Source organism: Hypanus sabinus, chromosome 11, assembly GCF_030144855.1.
Source record: "Hypanus sabinus isolate sHypSab1 chromosome 11, sHypSab1.hap1, whole genome shotgun sequence".
In the NCBI taxonomy this organism is placed as follows: domain Eukaryota; kingdom Metazoa; phylum Chordata; class Chondrichthyes; order Myliobatiformes; family Dasyatidae; genus Hypanus; species Hypanus sabinus.
In genome coordinates, this window is record NC_082716.1 from 2,657,362 (window position 1) to 2,679,259 (window position 21,898).

Sequence of the window (21,898 nt, forward strand, 5' to 3'; positions counted from 1 at the left end):
GGGGACTCGATAGTCAGGGGTTCAGACGGGCGGTTCTGTGGAGGTGATCGGGAGTCCCGGGTGGTAATTTGCCTCCCTGGTGCCAGGGTTCGGGACGTTTCTGATCGCGTCCAAGATATCCTGAAGTGGGAGGGTGAGGAGCCAGAGGTCGTGGTACATGTAGGTACCAATGACATAGGTAGGAAAGGGGAAGAGGTCCTGAAACGAGAGTATAGGGAGTTAGGAAGGCAGTTAAGAAGAAGGACCGCAAAGGTAGTAATCTCGGGATTACCGCCTGTGCCACGCGACAGTGAGAGTAGAAATGGAATTAGGTGGAAGATGAATGCGTGGCTGTGGGATTGGAGCAGGGGGCAGGGATTCAGGTTTCTGGATCATTGGGTCCTCTTCTGGGGCAGGCGTGACCTGTTCAAGAAGGACGGGTTACACTTGAATCCTGGGGGGACCAATATCCTAGCGGGGAGGTTTGCTAGGGCTACAGGGTAGACTTTAAACTGGTAAGATGGGGGGGGCGGGAATCAATTTGAGGAAACTATGGGAGAGGAGGTTAGTTCACCAGTAGAGCAAGTAAGTAGACAGTGTGTGAGGGAGGAAAGGCAGGTGATGGAGAAGGGATGTGCTCAGCCCGAAGATGTAGGGGAGAAGAAAGAAAAGGATAATAAATTTGAATGCATTGTTAGGGATGAAAAGAGAGGAGGAGGTGGAGAGTATCTTAAATGTATCTATTTTAATGATAGGGGCATTGTAAGAAAGGTGGATGAGCTTAAAGCGTGGATTGATACCTGGAATTATGATGTTGTAGCTATTAGTGAAACATGGTTGCAGGAAGGGTGTGATTGGCAACTAAATATTCCTGGATTTAGTTGCTTCAGGTGTGATAGAGTAGGAGGGGCCAGAGGAGGAGGTGTTGCATTGCTTGTCCGAGAAAATCTTATGGCGGTGCTTTGGAAGGATAGATTAGAGAGCTCCTCTAGGGAGACTATTTGGGTGGAATTGAGGAATGGGAAGGGTGTAGTAACACTGTTAGGAGTGTATTATAGGCCACCTAATGGGGAGCGTGAGTTGGAAGAGCAAATGTGTAAGGAGATAGCAGATATTTGTAGTAAACACAAGATGGTGATTGTGGGAGATTTTAATTTTCCACACGTAGACTGGGAAGCTCATTCTGTAAAAGGGCTGGATGGTTTCGAGTTTGTGAAATGTGTGCAGGATAGTTTTTTGCAACAATACATAGAAGTACCGACTAGAGATGGGGCAGTGTTGGATCTCCTGTTAGGGAATGCGATAGGTCAGCTGACAGATGTATGTGTTGGGGAGCACTTTGGGTCCAGTGATCACAATAGCATTAGCTTCAATATAATTATGGAGAAGGACAGGACAGGACCTAGAGCTGAGATTTTTGATTGGAGAAAGGCTAACTTTGAGGAGATGCGAAGGGATTTAGAGAGAGTGGATTGGGTCAAGTTGTTTTATGGGAAGGATGTAATAGAGAAATAGAGGTCATTTAAGGGTGAAATTATGAGGGTACAGAATCTTTATGTTCCTGTTAGGTTGAAAGGAAAGGTTAAAGGTTTGAAAGCACCATGGTTTTCAAGGGATATTAGAAATTTGGTTCAGAAAAAGAGGGATGTCTACAATAGATATAGGCAGCATGGAGTAAAGGAATTGCTCGAGGAATATAAAGAATGTAAAAGGAATCTTAAGAAAGAGATTAGAAAAGCTAAAAGAAGATACGAGGTTGGTTTGGCAAATAAGGTGAAAGGAAATCTGAAAGGTTTCTGCAGTTATATTAAAAGCAAGAGGATAGTGAGGGATAAAATTGGCCCCTTAGAGAATCAGAGTGGTCAGCTATGTGTGGAGCCGAGGGAGATGGGAGAGATTTTGAACGATTTCTTCTCTTCGGTATTCACTAAGGAGAAGGATATTGAATTGTGTAAGGTGTGGGAAACAAGTAAGGAAGTTATGGAACCTATGACAATTAAAGAGGTGGAAGTACTGGCACTTTTAAGAAATTTAAAAGTGGATAAATCTCCGGGTCCTAACAGGATATTCCCCAGGACCTTGAGGGAAGTTTGTGCAGAAATAGCAGGAGCTCTGACAGAGATCTTTAAGATGTCATTAGAAACGGGGATTGTGCCGGAGGATTGGCGTATTGCTCATGTGGTTCCATTGTTTAAAAAGGGTTCTAGAAGTAAGCCTAGCAATTATAGACCTGTCAGTTTGACTTCAGTGGTGGGTAAATTAATGGAAAGTATACTTAGAGATAGTATTAATAATTATCTGGATAGACAGGATCTGATTTGGAGTAGCCAGCATGGATCTGTGCGTGGAAGGTCATGTTTGACAAACCTTATTGAATTTTTTGAAGAAGTTACGAGGAATGTTGACGAAGGTAAGGCAGTGGATGTAGTCTATATGGACTTCAGCAAAGCCTTTGACGTGTTCCACATGGAAGGTTAGTTAAGAAGGTTCAGTCGTTAGGTATTAATGCTGGAGTAATAAAATGGATTCAACAGTGGCTAGATGGGAGATGCCAGAGAGTAGTGGTGGATAATTGTTTAACGGGATGGAGGCCGGTGACTAGCGGGGTGCCTCAGGGATCTGTTTTGGGCCCAATGTTGTTTGTAATATACATAAATGATCCGGATGATGGGGTGGTAAATTGGATTAGTAAGTATGCCGATGATACTAAGGTAGGAGGTGTTGTGGATAATGAGGTGGGTTTTCAAAGCTTGCAGGGAGATTTATGCCGGTTAGAAGAATGGGCTGAACATTGGCAGATGGAGTTTAATGCTGAGAAGTGTGAGGTTCTACATTTTGGCAGGAATAATCCAAATAGAACATACAGGGTAACTGGTAGGGCATTGAGGAATGCAGTAGAACAGAGAGATCTAGGAATAACAGTGCATAGTTGGCTGAAGGTGGAGTCTCATGTAGATAGGGCGGTGAAGAAGGCTTCTGGAACACTGGTCTTTATAAATCAAAGCATTGAGTACAGAAGTTGGGATGTAATGTTAAAATTGTACAAGGCATTGGTAAGGCCAAATTTGGAATATTGTGTACAGTTCTGGTCACCGAATTATAGGAAAGATATCAATAAATTAGAGAGAGTGCAGAGACGATTTACTAGGATGTTACCTGGGTTTCAGCACTTAAGTTATGGAGAAAGGTTGAACAAGTTAGGTCTCTATTCATTGGAGCGTAGAAGGTTGAGGGGGGATTTGATCGAGGTATTTAAAATATTGAGAGGGATAGAGTTGACGTGAATAGGCTGTTTCCATTGAGAGTAGGGGAGATTCAAACGAGAGGACATGATTTGAGAGTTAGGGGGCAGAAGTTTAAGGGAAACATGAGGGGGTATTTCTTTACTCAGAGAGTGATAGCTGTGTGGAATGAGCTTCCTGTAGAAGTAGTAGAGGCCAGTTCAGTTGTGTCATTTAAGGTAAAATTGGATAGGTATATGGACAGGAAAGGAGTGGAGGGTTATGGGCTGAGTGCGGGTAGGTGGGACTAGGTGAGATTAAGAGTTCGGCACGGACTAGGAGGGCCGAGATGGCCTGTTTCCGTGCTGTGATTGTTATATGGTTATATGGCAAGTAGTTTTGACTAAGTAGAGAGGCTACAGAAGGACTTAAGACAGATTAAGAAAATGGGCAAAAAATTGTAGATGGAATACAGTGTCAGGGAGTGTATGGTCATGCACTTTGGTAGAAGAAATTAAAGGGTTGGCCATTTTCTAAATAGAGAGAAAATATAAAAAACTGAGGTGCAAAGGGACTTGGGAGTTTCTGTGCAGGGTTCCCTAAAGGTTAATTTACAGGTTGAGCCTGTGGTGAGGAAGGCAAATGCAATGTTAATTTGTACATTCTCCCCATGATGAGGTGGGTTTTCTCCAGGTGCTCTGGTTTCCTCCCACAGTCCAATGACATTCTGTTTGATAGGTTAATTGGTCTTTGTAAATTGTCCCGTGATTAGGTTTAGGTTAAATTGGGGCTGCTGGTTGGGCCAGAGGTCCTACTCCATGCTATCTCTCAATAAGTAAATGCACATTGCCTGGATTGGAGAGTGTGTTCTTATGAGGATTAGAAGTGCACAAGATAAGAAGAGGCAAAAAATAGAGTAGACAGCCCAGAGTAGAAATGCCTAATATGAGGGGCATAATGTTCAGGTGATTGGAAGAAAGTTCAGGGGGGCATGTTTGGGTTTTAAAGAGCAGTGGGTGTGTGGAACATGCTGCTGGGGCCCAGATGAGGTGAGAACATTAATCAACACACTACCTATTTGTTCTGCCACAAACTTTCAGTGCATAGTCTGTGCATAGGCTGAATCATGCCCTACACTGGAATAGTAACTATGTCACAAGCTGTGAACAAAGTCTAGGAATTGCTCCCAGATCCCTCTGTTCTACCACACTCTTCAGCGCCTTGCCACTCACAGTGCAAGACCTACCCTGATCTGTCCACCTCACACTGTCTGCATTGAATTCCATCTGCCATCTTTCAGCCACTTTTCTCCAGGTGGTCGAGATCCTGCTCTAAGCTTTGATAGTGTTCCTACCTGTCTACTACGCTCCCAGTCTTGGTGCGATTTACAAATTTGCTGATCAGTCGAGACACCTTGGTATAATGAGAGCATTTCTTACCCCCCCAATCACAGAGGTTCTCCTGGGGGAATGTCCCCAGACTCTCACCTCGCCAGCTCGACTGATACACAGGAGCAGCAGCCCGTGATGGTGAGGTATCTGGGGGACAGTGTCAGGTATCAGCAGCCTAGCTGGTCTCCAGTGTGACTACAGCTACAGCCTCCAGCTGAAACCAGAGCTGCCCCGCTCTGCTCCACTGAGTTCTCGCTCTCCGTCGCACGAGTATCGAGGCATCTGATGTCTCTACCATCTTGCCTCAGGGTGGTAAGTGTTGTCTTTCGTGTCTCTGTTCATTCTGTTTTAAATATTTATGCTGTAAAATTCTCATTGGTTAACACAGGGTTGGTAGGGACTTGTTTGGAGCATGTTGTGGGAGAACAGAAACAAGACAAGTCTCTCTTCCACCGATCCAACGTTTATCAGGAACGCCTTGTACACAGGGCTCTCAGCATTGTCAATGATCCCTCTCAGCCGTCCTACAATCTCTTTGGCCCCCTACCATCAGGCAAGAGGTACCGGAGCATTATTTCTAGAACTGTTAGGGTGAGAACTTGTTTCTTCCCGCGGACCGTAAGATTATTGAACTCCTTGTCACCACCAGTAACATTATATTGTTTACTTTTTTAACTTGTATTGTAAATGCACCTTATTTGTTAATTAATTTATTTGTGGTAATATTACTTTGTGTTGTGTGTAAGTTGGATGTACCGTGTTGTGCACCTTGGTCTAGAGGAACATTGTTTTGTTTGGCGGCATTCATGTACAGTTGAATGACAATAAACTGAATTTGAAGAATCTCCTCAGGAAGTGAAGCTCGGAAGCTGATGGGGGGGCGCGTAAGTGTGTGTGAGTGTCTAAGTAGAGAGGCTACAGAAGGACTTAAGACAGATTAAGAAAATGGGCAAAAAATTGTAGATGGAATACTGTATCAGGGAATATGGTCATGCACCTTGGTAGAAGAAATTAAAGGGTTGGCTATTTTCTAAATAGAGAGAAAACTGAGGTGCAAAGGGACTTGGGAGTTTCTGTGCAGGGTTCCCTAAAGGTTAATTTGCAGGTTGAGCCTGTGGTGAGGAAGGCAAATGCAATGTTGATGTGTACGTTAATGTATGTGTCTGTCTACACACACTCACACTCACACTCACACTCACACTCACACTCACACTCACACTCACACTCACACTCACACTCACACTCACACTCACACTCACACTCACACTCACACTCACACTCACACTCACACTCACACTCACACTCACACTCACACTCACACTCACACTCACACTCTCACACACTTTTTCTCTCTCTCCCTCCTGGGAACACCCCGGTTTCTCCACTTCCATCACAAATTGGTGATGATAAATTGTCCCTAGTATGTGGGTGAGGGGTGGAATCTAGGGGAGGAGGGTAGTTGCTGGGAATGAAATAGGATCAGTGTATGATTGGTCAATGAGTGGCTGATGGGCCAAAAGGCCTGTTTCTGTGCTGCAAGTCTCCTCTTGTTTCAAGAGGATGGGAGAAAATGGATGAATGTTTTGGGTCCCATATCTAAAAACGGGCGAGAAGGATTATATTGATCTTCGAGCAGGTTGAAAGGTCAGCACAATCACATGGGCCGATGGGACTGTACTGTGCTGTAATGTTCTATGTTCTAATAAAATGGGATCAGTATCAACGGGTAGTGATGTGGGGTGGGGGTTGTGCCAGTGGTTAGTGGAGGGTCAGCATGGACTCAATGGGCCAAAGGGTCTGCTTCTGTGCTGATGTCTCCATAACTATTTGTCCTTAGCTGAGCCCTTTAGGATTTGCTGCTGAACAGACCCGCTGGTTCTCATCACCCCTCTTCCCCCACCCTCAAGCTTTACCAAGGGGCCATTTCTGGGGACTTGGCATCCTAACTATCCTATTCAGGGCTGAATTAGCAGCCATACACACAGCTCCTAACCTCGGCCCACACCAACCAGGGACAGACTCCAGAACGGGACTGGGCAGACTAAAATCAAAATTTTCTTTGTGCTGTTGACTGGTGGAATGCTGCCAAGAAAGTCTGAACAGAAAACGTGGAACATAACAGCACAGAAACAGGCCTATCAGCCCACAATGTCTGTGCTGAACATGATGCTGCATTAAACCAAATCCTTTCTGTCTGTAATGGCCCTATCCCTCCATTCCCTGCACATTCATGTGTCTGTCTGACAGCCCCTTGAATGCCTCCATCATCAAACCTGGCACTCTTTATAAAAATAAAACTTGCCCACACAATTCCTAACAAGAGAAAATCTGCAGATGCTGGAAACACACAAAATGCTGGAGGAACTCAGCAGGCCAGGCAGCATCTATGGAAAAGAGCAGAGTCCACGTTTTGAGCCGAGAGTCTTCAGCAGATTCTCAGCCCAAAACATCAACTGTACTCTTTTTCCATAGATTCTCCCTAGCCTGCTTCACTCCTCAAACATTTTGTGTGTGTTACCCACACAATATCTTTACATTTAAACCCATGTCCTCTGGTCTTGGATGTTTCCATCTTTGGGAAAACAAAGACAGTAACTACCCGTCTATGCCTTTGTAATCTTATAAACCTGTATCAGGTCTCCCCTCTGCCAGAGTAAACAACGTGAGTTTGTCCAGCCTCTCGTTACCCTAACTGAGGCAACATCCTGGCAAACCTCTTCTGTACCCCTCCAAAGCCTTGACATTCTTCCTCGGCTCTTTGGTCCAAGGGAAACAGTCTGAAGAGGGGTCCAAGGGAATGTTGTATCAGCCTCACTCTGAAATGCCCACCTCAACCCACCTACCCAACCCCACACTGCCCAGTCCCACTACCCACTACCACAATCACTTCCCCACAATACTCACCCACACCCTACATCACCCAATCCAACACCAAATCAACACATCCAAATCTCCTTAGCCCCACCCCAAACCACCAGCCCAACCTCCACCCTACATCCCCCAACCCACTTCAACCCAACTTACCCAACATCACCCATATAATCCCAACCCCATCCTACTCACTCCACCCCAGCCTTCACCTTATGTCACCCACCCCACCCAACTCACTCCACCCCACATCACACATACCTCTGGGACCAGGCCGCCCCTACCCCACAGCACACATACCTCTGGGACCAGGCCGCCCCCACCCCACATCACACATACCTCTGGGACCAGGCCGCCCCCCCACCCCACATCACCTGCACCCCACATCACCTGCACCCCACAGCACACATACCTCTGGGACCAGGCCGCCCCCACCCAACATCATTCCACCCCACAGCACACATACCTCTGGGACCAGGCCGCCCCCACCCCACAGCACCTGCACCCCACAGCACACATACCTCTGGGACCAGGCCGCCCCCACCCAACATCATTCCACCCCACAGCACACATACCTCTGGGACCAGGCCGCCCCCACCCCACAGCACCTGCACCCCACAGCACACATACCTCTGGGACCAGGCCGCCCCCCACATCACATCACCTGCACCCCACATCACACATACCTCTGGGACCAGGCCGCCCCCCACATCACACGTACCTCTGGGACCAGGCCGCCCCCACCCCACAGCACACATACCTCTGGGACAAGGCCGCCCCCACCCAACATCATTCCACCCCACAGCATACGTACCTCTGGGACCAGGCCGCCCCCCCCACCCAACATCATTCCACCCCACAGCACACGTACCTCTGGGACCAGGCCGCCCCCCCCACCCAACATCATTCCACCCCACAGTACACGTACCTCTGGGACCAGGCCGCCCCCACCCAACATCATTCCACCCCACAGCACACGTACCTCTGGGACCAGGCCGCCCCCCCCACCCAACATCATTCCACCCCACAGCACACGTACCTCTGGGACCAGGCCGCCCCCACCCAACATCATTCCACCCCACAGCACACGTGCCTCTGGGACCAGGCCGCTCCCACCCAACATCATTCCACCCCACAGCACACATACCTCTGGGACCAGGCCGCCCCCCCCACCCAACATCATTCCACCCCACAGCACACGTACCTCTGGGACCAGGCCGCTCCCACCCAACATCATTCCACCCCACAGCACACATACCTCTGGGACCAGGCCGCCCTCACCCCACATCACTTGAACCACACAGCACACATACCTCTGGGACCAGGCCGCCCCCACCCCACATCACACATACCTCTGGGACCAGGCCGCCCCCACCCCACATCACACATACCTCTGGGACCAGGCCGCCCCCACCCCACATCACCTGAACCCCACAGCACACGTACCTCTGGGACCAGGCCGCCCCCACCCCACAGCACACATACCTTTGGGACCAGGCCACCCCCACCCCACAGCACACGTACCTCTGGGACCAGGCCGCATAGGCCCGTGCATTGAGCGCGTACTCTAGCTCAAAGCGAGTGCGTAGAGCGGCAACGTGACTGCGGCCAGGACCCCCCCGTGCCAGCAGGCAGTCGGAGGAGGAGGAGGGCGAGAGGGAGCCGCTGCTGTTACTGGATGCTGGGGACATTAGCTGGATTGGAGCAAAGGTACGAAGAATGAGGTGTTAGATGGAGACGTAAATTTAACTGCCGAAGTCCTGGTCAAAGATTAGGGCACTCTCACACACACCCTCACCCACCTCAACGTTGCACAGACACTCCTCCAGATTAGTCACCATTTCCGAAAATTCCGGTCTTTCCTGCATGAAAAGAACAAGAAAGAATTTTGTGAGCCTGCTGGTGTTGATACTGGTGAGATAGAGGTGTACAGAATTATGAGGGACATGGATAGGGCAGATAGTTGGAAGCTTTTCCCCTAACAGGTGTGTAAAACCAGAGGTTTAGTGTGAGGGGTAAAAGATTCAGAGGAGATTTGAGTCACGGAGTCATAGAGCACGACAGCACAGAAACAGGCTCTTCAGCCCATCTAGTCCATGCTGAACTGTTATTCTAGACCCATCAACCTGCATCTGCACCATAGCCTTCCATACCCCTCCCATCCATGTACTTATCCAAACTTCTGAATGTTGTAATCAAACCCACATCCACCACTTCCACTGACAGCTCGTTCCACACACTCACCACCCTCTGAGTTCAGAAGACCCCTCTCAGTTCCCATTAAACATTTCACCCACAACCTGTGCATTCCAGCTATAGTCTCACCCAACCTGAGTGGAAAAAAGCCTGTTTGCATTTACCTTATCTATACCCTCATAATTTGGTATTCCTCTATCAAATCTCCTCTCAGTCTCCGATGCTCCAGTGAACAAATCGTAACTGAGTTTTATCTTCTGGGAGGATATTATTTCCTCCCGGTGAGTAGTTGGAATCTGGAACTCCATGCCTGAGAGGGGGGGTCTCATATTTAAGTATTTGGATGGGCACCGGGGAGAGATGGGGATGCACCACGGCTGCAGTTAGTGTGATTGGTTAGCACAGACATTGTTGGCTGAAGGGCCTGGTTCTGCTATCCTGTTCATGACAATGGGTTTGATTGCATACTGTCCCCTGAAGCAGAGAAGCCCCCTGAGGGGCAATGGCCATGAGGTGTGGATGTGCAAGGTTGGTGGGGTGAAAGTGATGGCTGCCTTGGGAAGTGCACAGTCCGTTGAAACATCTCTGCCATGTTCCTGCAGGAATGTTGGTGACTCTCAGGGTGATTTCCATGTCTGTGCGCCTGCAGACCCGCGTCAGCGGCCTCGAAGCCTGGGGACCCGCGTCACCTGCCTTAACACCTGCACCGTGTGCGGGGAGGAAGTGACTATCTGCCAGAGGCTGCCCTACATCCCAGGTACACCTGGAACATCACCCTCTGTCCAACCGAGCTGAGAGCCACATAATCTATAGTCGCCATTCCAGATAGGGGATGGGTTCCCGGAAGGATGTGTACCTATGGGCACCAGAACACAGAGTGGAGTCGGTATGGAAGCCCATCTCTCCAGCCATTCAGTCCTCACACATTGGGCATGGAGTCAAATAGCACAGAAATAGACCCTTCAGCCAACCCAGTCTGCGTCCAACTGTTAATCTGTCTAGTCTCATCAACCACTGCAGCACAGTGGTTATCACAGCACTTTACAGTACAGGCGACTGGGGTTCAGTGCCTGTGAGGAGCTTGTATGCTTTCCCCACGACTGTGTGGGTTTCCTCCCACAGTCGAAAGACATACCAATTGGTAGATTAATTGGCGGTTGTAAATTGTCCCATGATTAGGCTAGAGTTAAATAGGTGGATTGCTGTGTAGCATGGCTCAAAGGGCTGATTTTGCATTGATCAACAAACACATAAACCAGCTGGCCTCCAGACCATAGCTCTCCATACTGTTCCCATCGATGTACCTACTTTAAATGCTGAATTCAACCTCCACCCGTCTGTGTGGGGCTTGCACGTTCTTCCTGTGACTGTGTGGGTTTCTCCCAGGGTGCTTTCGTTTACTCCCCTTTCCCAAAGCCGTATGGGTAGGTGGGTTAATCGGCTGTTGTAAATTGTCCCTAGTGTGTGAGTGAGGGGTGGAATCCGGGAACAGTTGATGGGAATGCGGGAGGAACGAAATGGATCAGTGTAGGATTGGTTGCAATGGGCTGCATGGATCTGATGGGTCAAATGGCCTGTTTATGAGCTGCACACCCCTCTCCCAGTCACTGATTAACTGCCCCACTGTGCCTCCACCTACTGTTAGCAGTAGTTGCTGAGTCTGGTTCCCACTGCCTGAGTGGGCGATGGGACGAGATTCAACGGGAATGCTGCAGAGCAGATGGTGAATGGGAAGGGTTTGTAGAGCAACGCTCTGTGGGTGAGACTGGATGGGCAGTGTGGCCTGACACCAGAGGGTGTCAAACGACTGATGGGCAACTTTTCAGCCAGCTGATCTCTCGCCCTCTGGTTTCCATAAAACCGTAAGTCGCAAAAATAGAATTAGGTCCTTCAGGCCATTGAGTCTGCTTCACCGTTCCATCATGTCTGACACCCGGTCAAATCAAGAACCTATCAACCTCTGCTTTAAATATACCCAATGACTTGGCCTCCATAGCTGTCTGTGGCAACAAATTTCACAGATTCACCACTCTGGCTAAAGAAACTCCTCTTCATCTCTTTCCAGCTCTGCCCCCCACCACATGAACCCTGGCGCTGATGGGCAGAGGAGCGGTGGGCGCCGGCCAGTTTCCTGGGGTTGATTATGCTGACCCTCCACGAGAGCGGCACTGTGGAGATCTGTGTGGCCTCGTCCCTCAGGAGCCTCCTACTCTGCCACCATCAGAACCTCCCCATTTGCTGAAGAAGCTGGAGCTGAGCGCGAACGCCATCTCAAGTATTCGGGCCAGCTGGTTCTCGAGCCTGGCCAAGCTCCGACTGCTAGCTCTGGCATGGAACTGGACTGTTACCCTGGATAGAGGCACCACCACCCATTCCGAACTCCACACCCTGGAACTCGTCACCAACACCATCTGCCACGTCCCCCTGGCGGGCAGTCTGCGACCTGTTGTGACTGGACATATCTGGGAACTGGCTCCTGGCCTTGCCCACACTCTCTGAGCCTCAACCTGTGGCACTACAACTGTGGACTGTGGGAGCTGGCCACACCACCAGAGCCTGAACCACAGTCAGCCACTGGCTGGTGTGAGCACTGAGAGCCCAGGGGAGAGGACAATGCAGGAGTTGGGGGACAGGGACTGCCACCGGGCCCGAAATGGCACCAGCAGCCCTGACAGTGGGAAGGAGCAACAGTATACACAGGATGTGGTGTTGGCTGCTCTCTTCTCTTTCGTCGGTAGGTAGAGCCAGACCTAGAGTGTACCCTACTTTACAACTGTTGAAGATTTCTGTACATAGGTCGCTGGGTGCCGTTTCCGCCCCGGGAACCCCGTTCCCCATACTCCCTCCCGTTCACGGATGAGCATCGGATATACTCAACCCACTAAGGCTGCTCCATCCTTCACCATGGCTAAATCTCACTCTCCTACTTTCTCCCTGTAACCTTTGATGCCCCGACTGGTTTGAATTTCCAGCATCTGCGGATTTCCTCGTGCTAAATCAAGAACTTATTAACTTCCACTTCAAACACACCCAATGATTTGCCTTACAGCCATCTGTGAATGAATGAATGAATTCCACAGAGTTACCACCCTGTGGCTAAGGAAATTCACCCTCATCTCCATTCTAAAGGGACATCCTGTGTGTATGCCTTAATTTCTTCTATTAAAGTGCAAGACCATACACTTTCCTACACTGTATTCCATCTGCCAATTCTTTGCACATTCTCCTAAGGTGTCTAAGTCCTTCAGCACTACTTCCACCTCCAGAGATTCTTGGTTGATCAGGGCATGAAGGGATATGGGGAGAAGGCAGCAGATTAGGGCTGAGGGGGAAAATGGATCAGCCATAATGAAATGGAGGAGCAGACTTGATGGGGCCAAATGGCCTAATTCTGCCTCTATACCTTATGGTCTTATGTTCTATCTTTGTATATTCCACAAACTTGGCCACAAAACCATCAATTTAGTCATTCAAATCATTCCCATATAAGCTGAAAAGAAATTGTCTCCAGCACCAGCAGCCAACCAGAAAAGGCCCCATTTATTCTCAATCTGTACCTCCTGCCTTTTGGCCAATCCTCTATCCATGCTAGCATCTTTCCTATAATATCATGGGCCCTTATTTTGTTAATCAGCCTCATGTGTGGCACCCTGTCCACTCACTGGGAATGCCATTCTCCATCTAAACTTACAATATACAGAGGAAAAATTGTACCATTTGTGACATTTAAGGAATAGTAATTAACCCTGTCCGTTGGTCTGGGTTGACCATAGCTGTCTACATGGTTTACACAAGCCAGGTCAGTACAAAATAGAAAGAGCGACTGCCCCTCTCCATGAAGATGATGCATCAAAAGGAGAATCCAATACAGTTTGACACCAGCAGCATTGCAGGAGAGGTCAGTCAGCGTTGAACTCAACGTATGACTGCCTTAGGGACCCGAGCCCCAGATTTTCCCTCTGGGTTTAGTTCTGAAGCCTTCCCCATGAGCATATGTAGCCGCAAAGCAGTGGAGATTTGAGATCAGAATTTTCCTTCTCCTAGATGAGTTTCCAATCACATCTGACAAGCCATATCTGTTGGGTTTTGTTGGGGTATTTATAGGAGTAATATCAGAGACCTCTGTTAATCCAACATCCTCAGCAACCCTCCCATGTGCTGGATTAGCAGAATTTATCTTAAACCTTCTTGTGATCTCAGTCAATGATCTCCAAGTGTTCAGACTGACCATAGAACCATTTAACATTACAGCACAGAAACAGAACTTTTGGCCCTTTATGGCTGTGCCGAACCATTTTTCTGCCGAGTCCCACTGACCTGCACCTGGACCATATCCCTCCATACACCTCTCATCCATGTACCTGTCCAAGTTTTTCTTAAATGTTAAAAGTGAGCCTGCATTTAACACTTCATCTGGCAGCTCATTCCACACTCCCACTACTCTCTGTGTAAAGAAGCCTCCCCTAATGTTCCCTTTAAACTTTTCCCCCTTCACCCTTAACCCATGACCTCTTTTTTTTTTCTCCACAAGCCTCAGTGGAAAAAGCCTGCTTGCATTCACTCTATCTATACCCATCATAATTTTATACACCTCTATCAAATCTCCCCTCATTATTCCATGGAGTGTAGGAAAAAGTCCTAACCTATTCAACCTATCTCTGTAACTCCGTTTCTCAAGTCCTGGCAACATCCTTGTAAACCTTCTCTGCAATCTTTCAACCTTATTAATATCCTTCCTGTAATTCAGTGACCAAAACTGCACACAATACTCCAAATTTGGTCTCACTGATGTCTTGGACAACCTCACCATAACATTCTAACTCTTATACTCAATACTTTGATTTATAAAGGCCAATGTACCAAAAGCTCTCTTTACTACCCTATCTACCTGTGAAACCATCAAACCATACTGATGTTGTGGCTCAGACAGTTGCTTGTTTTGTGTTTGTAGGGGTGATTTTGGGGACAATGTGGAGAGTTAAGGGTCTGGTTAAAGTTTAGTGACAGGGTAAGGAGGAGTCAACTCCCTCATGGATAGTCCCAAGCCTGGCTGTGAAATGAGGAGCATTGAGCATGGAGGGGGCAACCAAATCCTGTAAAACCCAAAGCTACAGAAACACCAACAGAACTCCAGAGACATCATCCCCGGGACAGAAGGGATGGGCTATACCTGGGGACAACTTGAAAGACTGGCCCAGGACAGAGGACTATATCCTAGTAGGGATGATGGGCTTAAGAAGATGATGAGAGGGAGTTAGAAGTAAAGGGCAGGAGCTAGTGCTCAGGTCAGAGTGCTCTGCAGTCAAACACCAGTGATCCATGTGGATGAGTGGAGGCTGGTATGATTGAGGTGTTTGCTTTAGGTGGAGGTGAATATGCAGACAATGGAGAGACACAGACTATGTGCAGGAAGATGGGATTAACTTAATTTAACATTATGGTCAGCACAGACATGGTAGTTCACATAACCTGACTGGGGGACTAAGTGGGTGCCACACCTTGCCCAAGGGTGACCTGCAGGCTAGCGGAGGGTAAGAAGTGCCTTACATTTTATTTGGTAGAGACATATATCCACACTGTCATCCATTATGTACCATAGCTCTGCCTTTAGTACCACGGAACAGACCAAGGCTGTCTAATCTGATCTGACCTGCTTCTCTAATCTCTTTAGTCTCACTTTATCACAGATTTTCTCAGGTAGATGTTTACTCTTTTCCATAGATGCTGCCTGGCCTGCTGAGTTCCTCCAGCATCTGCTGACTCTCTCATGTTTGTCACCCTCGATCTAGCCGCTCTTCTAAGTAACTGAAAACTGATTTATCTTCTCCCCTGCGTCGTTCTGACAGATTGAATAGGTGAACTATTACAGTCTCCACAGACACAGCTCAACCGATCGAGAGTTTCCATCAGTCCCTTTGTTATCACTGCTTGTTGCTCTCCTTTTAATCATCCCTTTCAGGAGCAATGGGACTGACACTGGCAGTTGTCACTGTCCTGTACAGGAAGGGAGTGTGTCCCAGGAAGAAGCGATGGCCAGTAAGCAGGCCAGAGTCAGGACATCCACGGAACCAGATCCATGAGGGGCTCCCTCACTGTGACTTTACCGGGAGACATCTAGGAGAGGCTGTGTCATCAGAAAGATCAGACAATGATCCACAGCTCTCCCATGTTCGTCTCAAGACTGGGCAAAGAGGCAGCAAAGAGATGTTTGGCCCCCAAAGTCACACCCAGGAGCCGAGGCTGGTGTGGAATTACTGTGGGCATTGTGCTCTGGCACACGTGTTCGGAACCGGGCCCACCAACTTCGTCGGGAAGCCAGCTGGTAAACTCTCTGCTGGGACAACACGGGGAGACAGAGCTGGCAATGTCTGGGGCATCGACCAGCGGTTACTTCATCTGCTGGAGGTTTCCAATTGGGGTGAGTCAGTAATGCCGTGTGTGTGGATTTTGCATGTTCTCCCTGTGACCCCTTGGTGCACTGGTTTCCTCCCACATCCCAAAGACGTGCAGGTCAGTGGGTTAATTGTACACTGTAAATTGTCCCCAGTGTGGGGGTGAGGGGTGGAATCTGCAGGGAGTCGATGGGAATGTGGGGAGAATGAAATGGGATCAGTGGAGGATTGGTGTCGATGGGCAGCATGTATTCAGAGTCACACAATAAAGTCGGCCAAACCCATCCACGTAGGCTAAAATAAGATTGTAAGACGCAGAATTTGGCTATTCGGCCCATCAAGTCTGCTCCACCATTCCATAAGGCCGATTCATTATCCATCTCAACCCCATTCTCCTGGCTTCTCCCTGTAACTTTTGACGCCCTTTAATGTCTACTAAGCCAGTTCCATTTTCTCACCTTTGGCCCATTTCTCTTCAGACTTTTCCTGTCCATATCTTCTAAACATTGTAATTGTCCCCACCTGTAGTACTTCGTTCCATATACCACTACCCTCTGTGTGGAAAAACTTGCCCTTTCGCTCTCTAAATCTTAAACACAAGAGATCCAGCAACAGACACAAAACACTGCAGTCTTGGAGAGGGTGCAGAAGTTCACCAGGATGCTGCCTGGATTCCAGGAAATGCGCTATAACAAGAGTTTGGACAAACATGGGTTGTTCTGTCTGCAGCGACGGAAGCTGAGGGGAGATCCGATATAGGTTTATAAGGTAATGAGAAGCATAGATGAGGGAGGCAGACAGTATCTTTTCCCAGGGTTGAAATGTCTAATACGGGAGGGCATTTATTTAAGGTGAGAGGGTTCATATCAAAGGAGATGTGAAGGGTAAGTGTCTATTACATAGAGAGTGGTGGGTGTCTGGAATGTGCTGCTTGGGGTGGTGGTACAGGCAGAAACAATGGAGACTGTTAAGAGATATTTAGATAGGCTCATGAATGTGAGGAAAATGGAAGGAAGGATATGGACATTGTGTAGGCAGGGGGATGAGTTTACTTAACCACTTTGTTAATAGTTTAAGTACAACATTGTGGGCTAAAGGGCCTGTTTCTGTTCTATGTTCTAACTCAGCAGGTCAGGCAGCATCTCTGGAGAGGAACAAACTGTTGCGAGGTTTTGGACCGAGACCCTTCATCAGGATCTTGCCCCTCCCTGAGTCTGAACTCTTTGCTGTATGTGGTTACACACACCTCACCTCAGCCTTCCCTTCAGCACTCACATACTGGACCCCACCTCTGCCCGGATCTCTATGGGGGTAGCGTTCCACTGACCTGACCCACAGCTTGAGTGAATTATAACTGACTGCAATATTAAAGGACTGCAGATTTAAAGGAGAGCTGAAGGGACATCTCGCAGGTCAGTGGCAGTTATTTAAAAAGGGAGCTTAGAGAGCATTTGTCCATTGGATGTCGCCTATCAGCAACGTCAACAGAGCTCTACCAACTAAATAAAAGTACAGACGGGATAAACAGAGCGGCCATTGTCAGGAGTAGGCTAGTGGCGAGAGTAGAAGCGACAGGCTTCGGCTCTGTGTAAAGTGTCTGTTAAGGTTTCCTTTTTGTTTTTTTCCCCTCTCTTGTTGTACCATTTATATGGCTGTGGTGTGCCCTTTGTGCTGGATATTGGAGAACTGGGAGACCCAGAGTCTCCTGGGGAACTACATCTCTGTGAAGTGCATCTGGCTGCAGCTTCTTGAAGACCATGTTAATGATCTGGAGCAGCAGCTGGATGACCGAGGAGAGTGAAGATATAATTGATCAGAGTTACAGGGAGGTAGTCACTCCAAAGTTGCAGGAGGCGAGTAGCTGGGTGACCGTCAGGAGACAGTTAGAGCAGAGCACCCTTGTGGCCATTCCCCTCAAAACAAGTATACCATTTCGGATACTTCTGTGGGGGGATGACATCTCGGGAAAATGCCACAGCGACCTGGTTACAGGCACTGAGCATGGGTCCATGGTGCAGAAAGGAAAGAGAAGAAGGGAGCAGTAGTGATAGGAGCCTCAATAGTGAGGGGAACAGACAGGAGATTCTGTGGCGTGAATGAGACACCCAGATGGTTTGTTGCCTCCCAGGTCCAGGCTCAGGGATGTCTCAGATCACGTCCACAACAGTTTGGAGCCAGATGTCTTGGTACAGATTGGTGCCCATGACATAGGAAGGAAAAGAAATGAGGTCCTGAAAAGAGACTTTAGGGAGCTAGGTAGAAAGCTGAGAAGCAGGACCTTGTGCCACACACCAGTGAGGGTAGCAACAGATTGATTTGGCAGATAAATGCATGGCTGAGAAGTTGGTGCAGGGGGCAGGGCTTCAGGCTCTTGGATAATTGGGATCTCTTCTGGGGGAGGTATGATCTGTACAAAAGTGAGGGGCTGTACCTGAACCTAGGGCGAACGGGCAGATGGACCAATGTTTTCATGGACAGGTTTGTTAGAACTATTGGGGAGGGTTTAAACTAACTTTGCAGGGGGGAGGGAACTGGAGTGCAGGGACTCAGGAAAGGACGGATGGTAAAAAAGTAAAGATAGCGTGTAGTCAGATTGTCAGGAAGGGCAGGCAGGTTTCAGATTAGCAGGTATGATGTTATGGCCATCACTGAACTGTGGCTGAAAGATCGTTGCAGTTGGGAGCTGAATGTCCAAGGTTACACATTATATCAGAGGGATAGGAAGGTAGATGGGGAGGGGGGGGTGTGGCTCTATTGGTAAAGAATGGCATCAAATCAGTAGAAAGATAATGACATAGGATCAGAAGATGTTGAATCCTTGTGGGTTGAGTTAAGAAACTGCAAGGATAAAAAGGACATGGATGACAGTTATTTACAGGCCTCCCAACAGTGGCTCAGAGGTGGACCACAGGTTACAACAGGAAATTGAAAAGGTGAGTCAAAAGGGCAATGTTATGGTAGTCATGCAGGTCAATTGGGAAAATTAGGTTGGTAACGGATCTCAAGAGAGTGAGTTTGTTGAATGTCTAAGAGATAGCTTTTTAGAGCAGTTTGTCATTGAGCCTACTGGAGGGACAGATATACTGGATTGGGTGTTATGTAACGAACCAGAGGTGATTAGGGAGCTTAAGGTAAAAGAACCCTTAGGAAGCAGTGATCACAATATGATTGTGTTCAACTTGAAATTTGATAGGGAGAAAGTAAAGTCTGATGTGGCAGTATTTCAGTGGAGTAAGGAAATTACTGTGGTATGAGAGAGGAGTTGGCCAAGGTTAGAGAGGAGATGGCTTGCAGGGATGTCAACAGTGCAGCACTGGCGTGTGTTTCTGGGCAAAATGAGGAAGTGCAGGACATGTGTATTCCAAAAATGAAGAAATACTCAAATGGTAAAATAGTAGAACCATGGGTAACAAGGGAAGTCAAAATTATTGTAAAAGCAAAAGAGAGGGTATACAACAAAACAAAAATTATTGGGAAGACAGAGGACTGGGAAGCTTTTAAAAACCTACAGAGAGCAACTAAAAAATCATTAGAAGGGAAAAGATGAAATATGAAAGCAAGCTAGCAAATAATAGCTAAGTCGATGGTAAAGCTTTTTCAAGTATTTAAAAACAAAAGGGAAACAAGAATGGATATAGGATCACTAGAAAATGAGGCAGGAGAAATAATAACAGGGGACAAGGAGATGGCAGATGAACTAAATGAGCATTTTGTGTCATTCTTCACTGCGGAATACACTAGCAGTATGCCTGATGCTGTAATGTATGAAGGAAGAGAAGTGGATGCAGTTACTGTTACGAGAGAGAAGGTGCTCAAAAAGCTGAAAGACCTAAAGGTACATAAGTCACCCGGACCAGAGGAACTGCACCCTAGGGTTCTGAAAGAGGTAGCGTTGGAGATTGTGGTGGCATTAGAAATGACTTTTCAAAAATCATTGGACTCTGGCATGGTGCCAGAGGACTGGAAAATTGCAAATGTTACTCCGCTCTTTAAGAAAGGAGAAAGGCAGCAGAAAGGAAATTATAGACCAGTTAGCCTGACTTCAGTGGTTGGGAAGATGTTAGAGTCAATTGCTAAGGATGTGGTGATGGAGTACTTGGTGACACAGGACGAGATAGCACAAAGTTAGCATCGTATCCTGCAGGGAAAATCTGCCTGACAAACCTATTGGAATTCTTTGAGGAGATTACAAGTAGGATATATAAAGGAAATGCAGTAGATGTTGTACATTTGGACTTTTGGAAGGCCTTTGACAAGGTGCCACACATGAGGCTGCTTACCAAGTGGTATTACAGGAAAGTTACTAGCATGTTTAGAGCTTTAGCTGATTGGTAGAAGGCAGCAAGAGGGGATAAAAGGATCCTTTTCTGGTTGGCTGCCAGTGAGTAGTGGTGTTCTGCAGGTGAGTAGTGGTGTTCTGCAGGTGAGTAGTGGTGTTGGGTCCACTTTTTTAAACACTGTATATAAATGATTTAGATGATGGAATAGATGGCTTTGTTGCCAAGTTTGCAGATGATACAAAGATTGGTGGAGGGGCAGGTAGTGTTGAGGAAACAGGTAGGGATGCAGAAGGACTTGGGTGAATGGGCAAGAAAGTGGCAAATGAAATACAATGTTGGAAAATGCACGATCATGCACTTTGGAAATAGAAATAAATGTGCGGACTATTTTCTAAATGGGGAGAAAATCCAGGAATCTGAGATACAGAGGGACTTGGGAGTCCTTGTGCAGAACACCCTGAAGGTTAACTTCCAGTTCAACTTGAGGATGCCAAATGCATTGTTAGCAATCATTTCAAGAGGTCTAGAACACAAGAGCAAGGATGTGATTCTGAGGCTTTATGAGGCACTGGTGAGGCCTCACCTTGAGTATTGTTAACAGTTTCGGGCCCCTCATTTTAGAACAGATGTGCTGACATTGGAGAGGGTCCGGAGGAGGTTCACAAGGATGATTCCAGGAATGAAAGGGTTATCATAGAGGAACTTTTGATGGTTCTGGGTCTGTACTCACTGGAATTCATAAGGATGAGGGGGGTTCTCATTGAGACGTTTCGAATGTTAAAAGGACGTTCCCATGGTGGGAGAGTCTAGGACAAGAGGGCATATCCTCAGGATAGAGGGATATCCTTTCAGAACAGAAATGCTTAGAAATTTCTTTAGTCAAAGGGTGGTGAATTTGTTGCCACATGCAGCTGTGGAGGCCAGGTCGCTGGGCATATTTAACGCAGAGATTGATAGGCTCTTGATTGGACATGGCATCAAAAGTTACGAGGAGAAGGCTGGGAACTGGGGCTTGAGGAGATTTTAATAAAAGGATCAGCTATGATTGAATGGTGGAGCAGACTCAATGGGCCAGATGGTCTAATTCTGCTTTTATGTCTTGTGGTCATATTAATGCAGGATGTATGTATGATCAACAATGCCCAAATCCAGGAGACTGAGGGGAGATTTGATAGAGCTATACAAAATTATGGATGGGTATAGATAAAGTAAAAGCAAGCAGGATTTGCCCACTGAGGTTAGATGAGGCTGCAGCTAGAGGTAATTGGTTATGAGTGATGGGTAAATTAGGTGAACTGTTTAAGGGGGACTTCTTCACTCAGGGGGTGGAACAAGCTGCCATTGGAAGTGGTGGACGTAGGTTTGATTGCAACATTTAAGAGCAGTTTGGGTAAGTACATGGATGGGAGTGATATGGAGGGTCATGTTCCAAGAGCAGGCCAATGAAACGAGGCAGAATAACAGCTCAGCAGAGACTAGAGGGGCTGAAGGGCCTGTTTCTGTGTGGTAGTGCTCTGTGACTCAGTGCAGCACTGAGGTGGAATTGTTGGAACCTCTTCTAACCAAGATCA

General features: G+C 47.6%; 1 protein-coding gene across 3 annotated transcripts in view; it reads right to left on the reverse strand.

Annotated features, from left to right (window-relative positions):
• tnni3k (TNNI3 interacting kinase) overlaps positions 1-21,898 on the reverse strand; it is a 170,237-nt gene that overhangs the window by 11,690 nt on the left and 136,649 nt on the right. For all 3 annotated transcript variants that reach the window (XM_059983675.1, XM_059983676.1, XM_059983677.1), the window contains 2 exons: positions 9,262-9,321; positions 8,984-9,153 (listed from right to left, as the gene is read on the reverse strand). In XM_059983675.1, the coding sequence (XP_059839658.1) occupies positions 8,984-9,153; positions 9,262-9,321 (230 nt within the window). The remainder of the gene's footprint in view (positions 1-8,983; positions 9,154-9,261; positions 9,322-21,898) is intronic.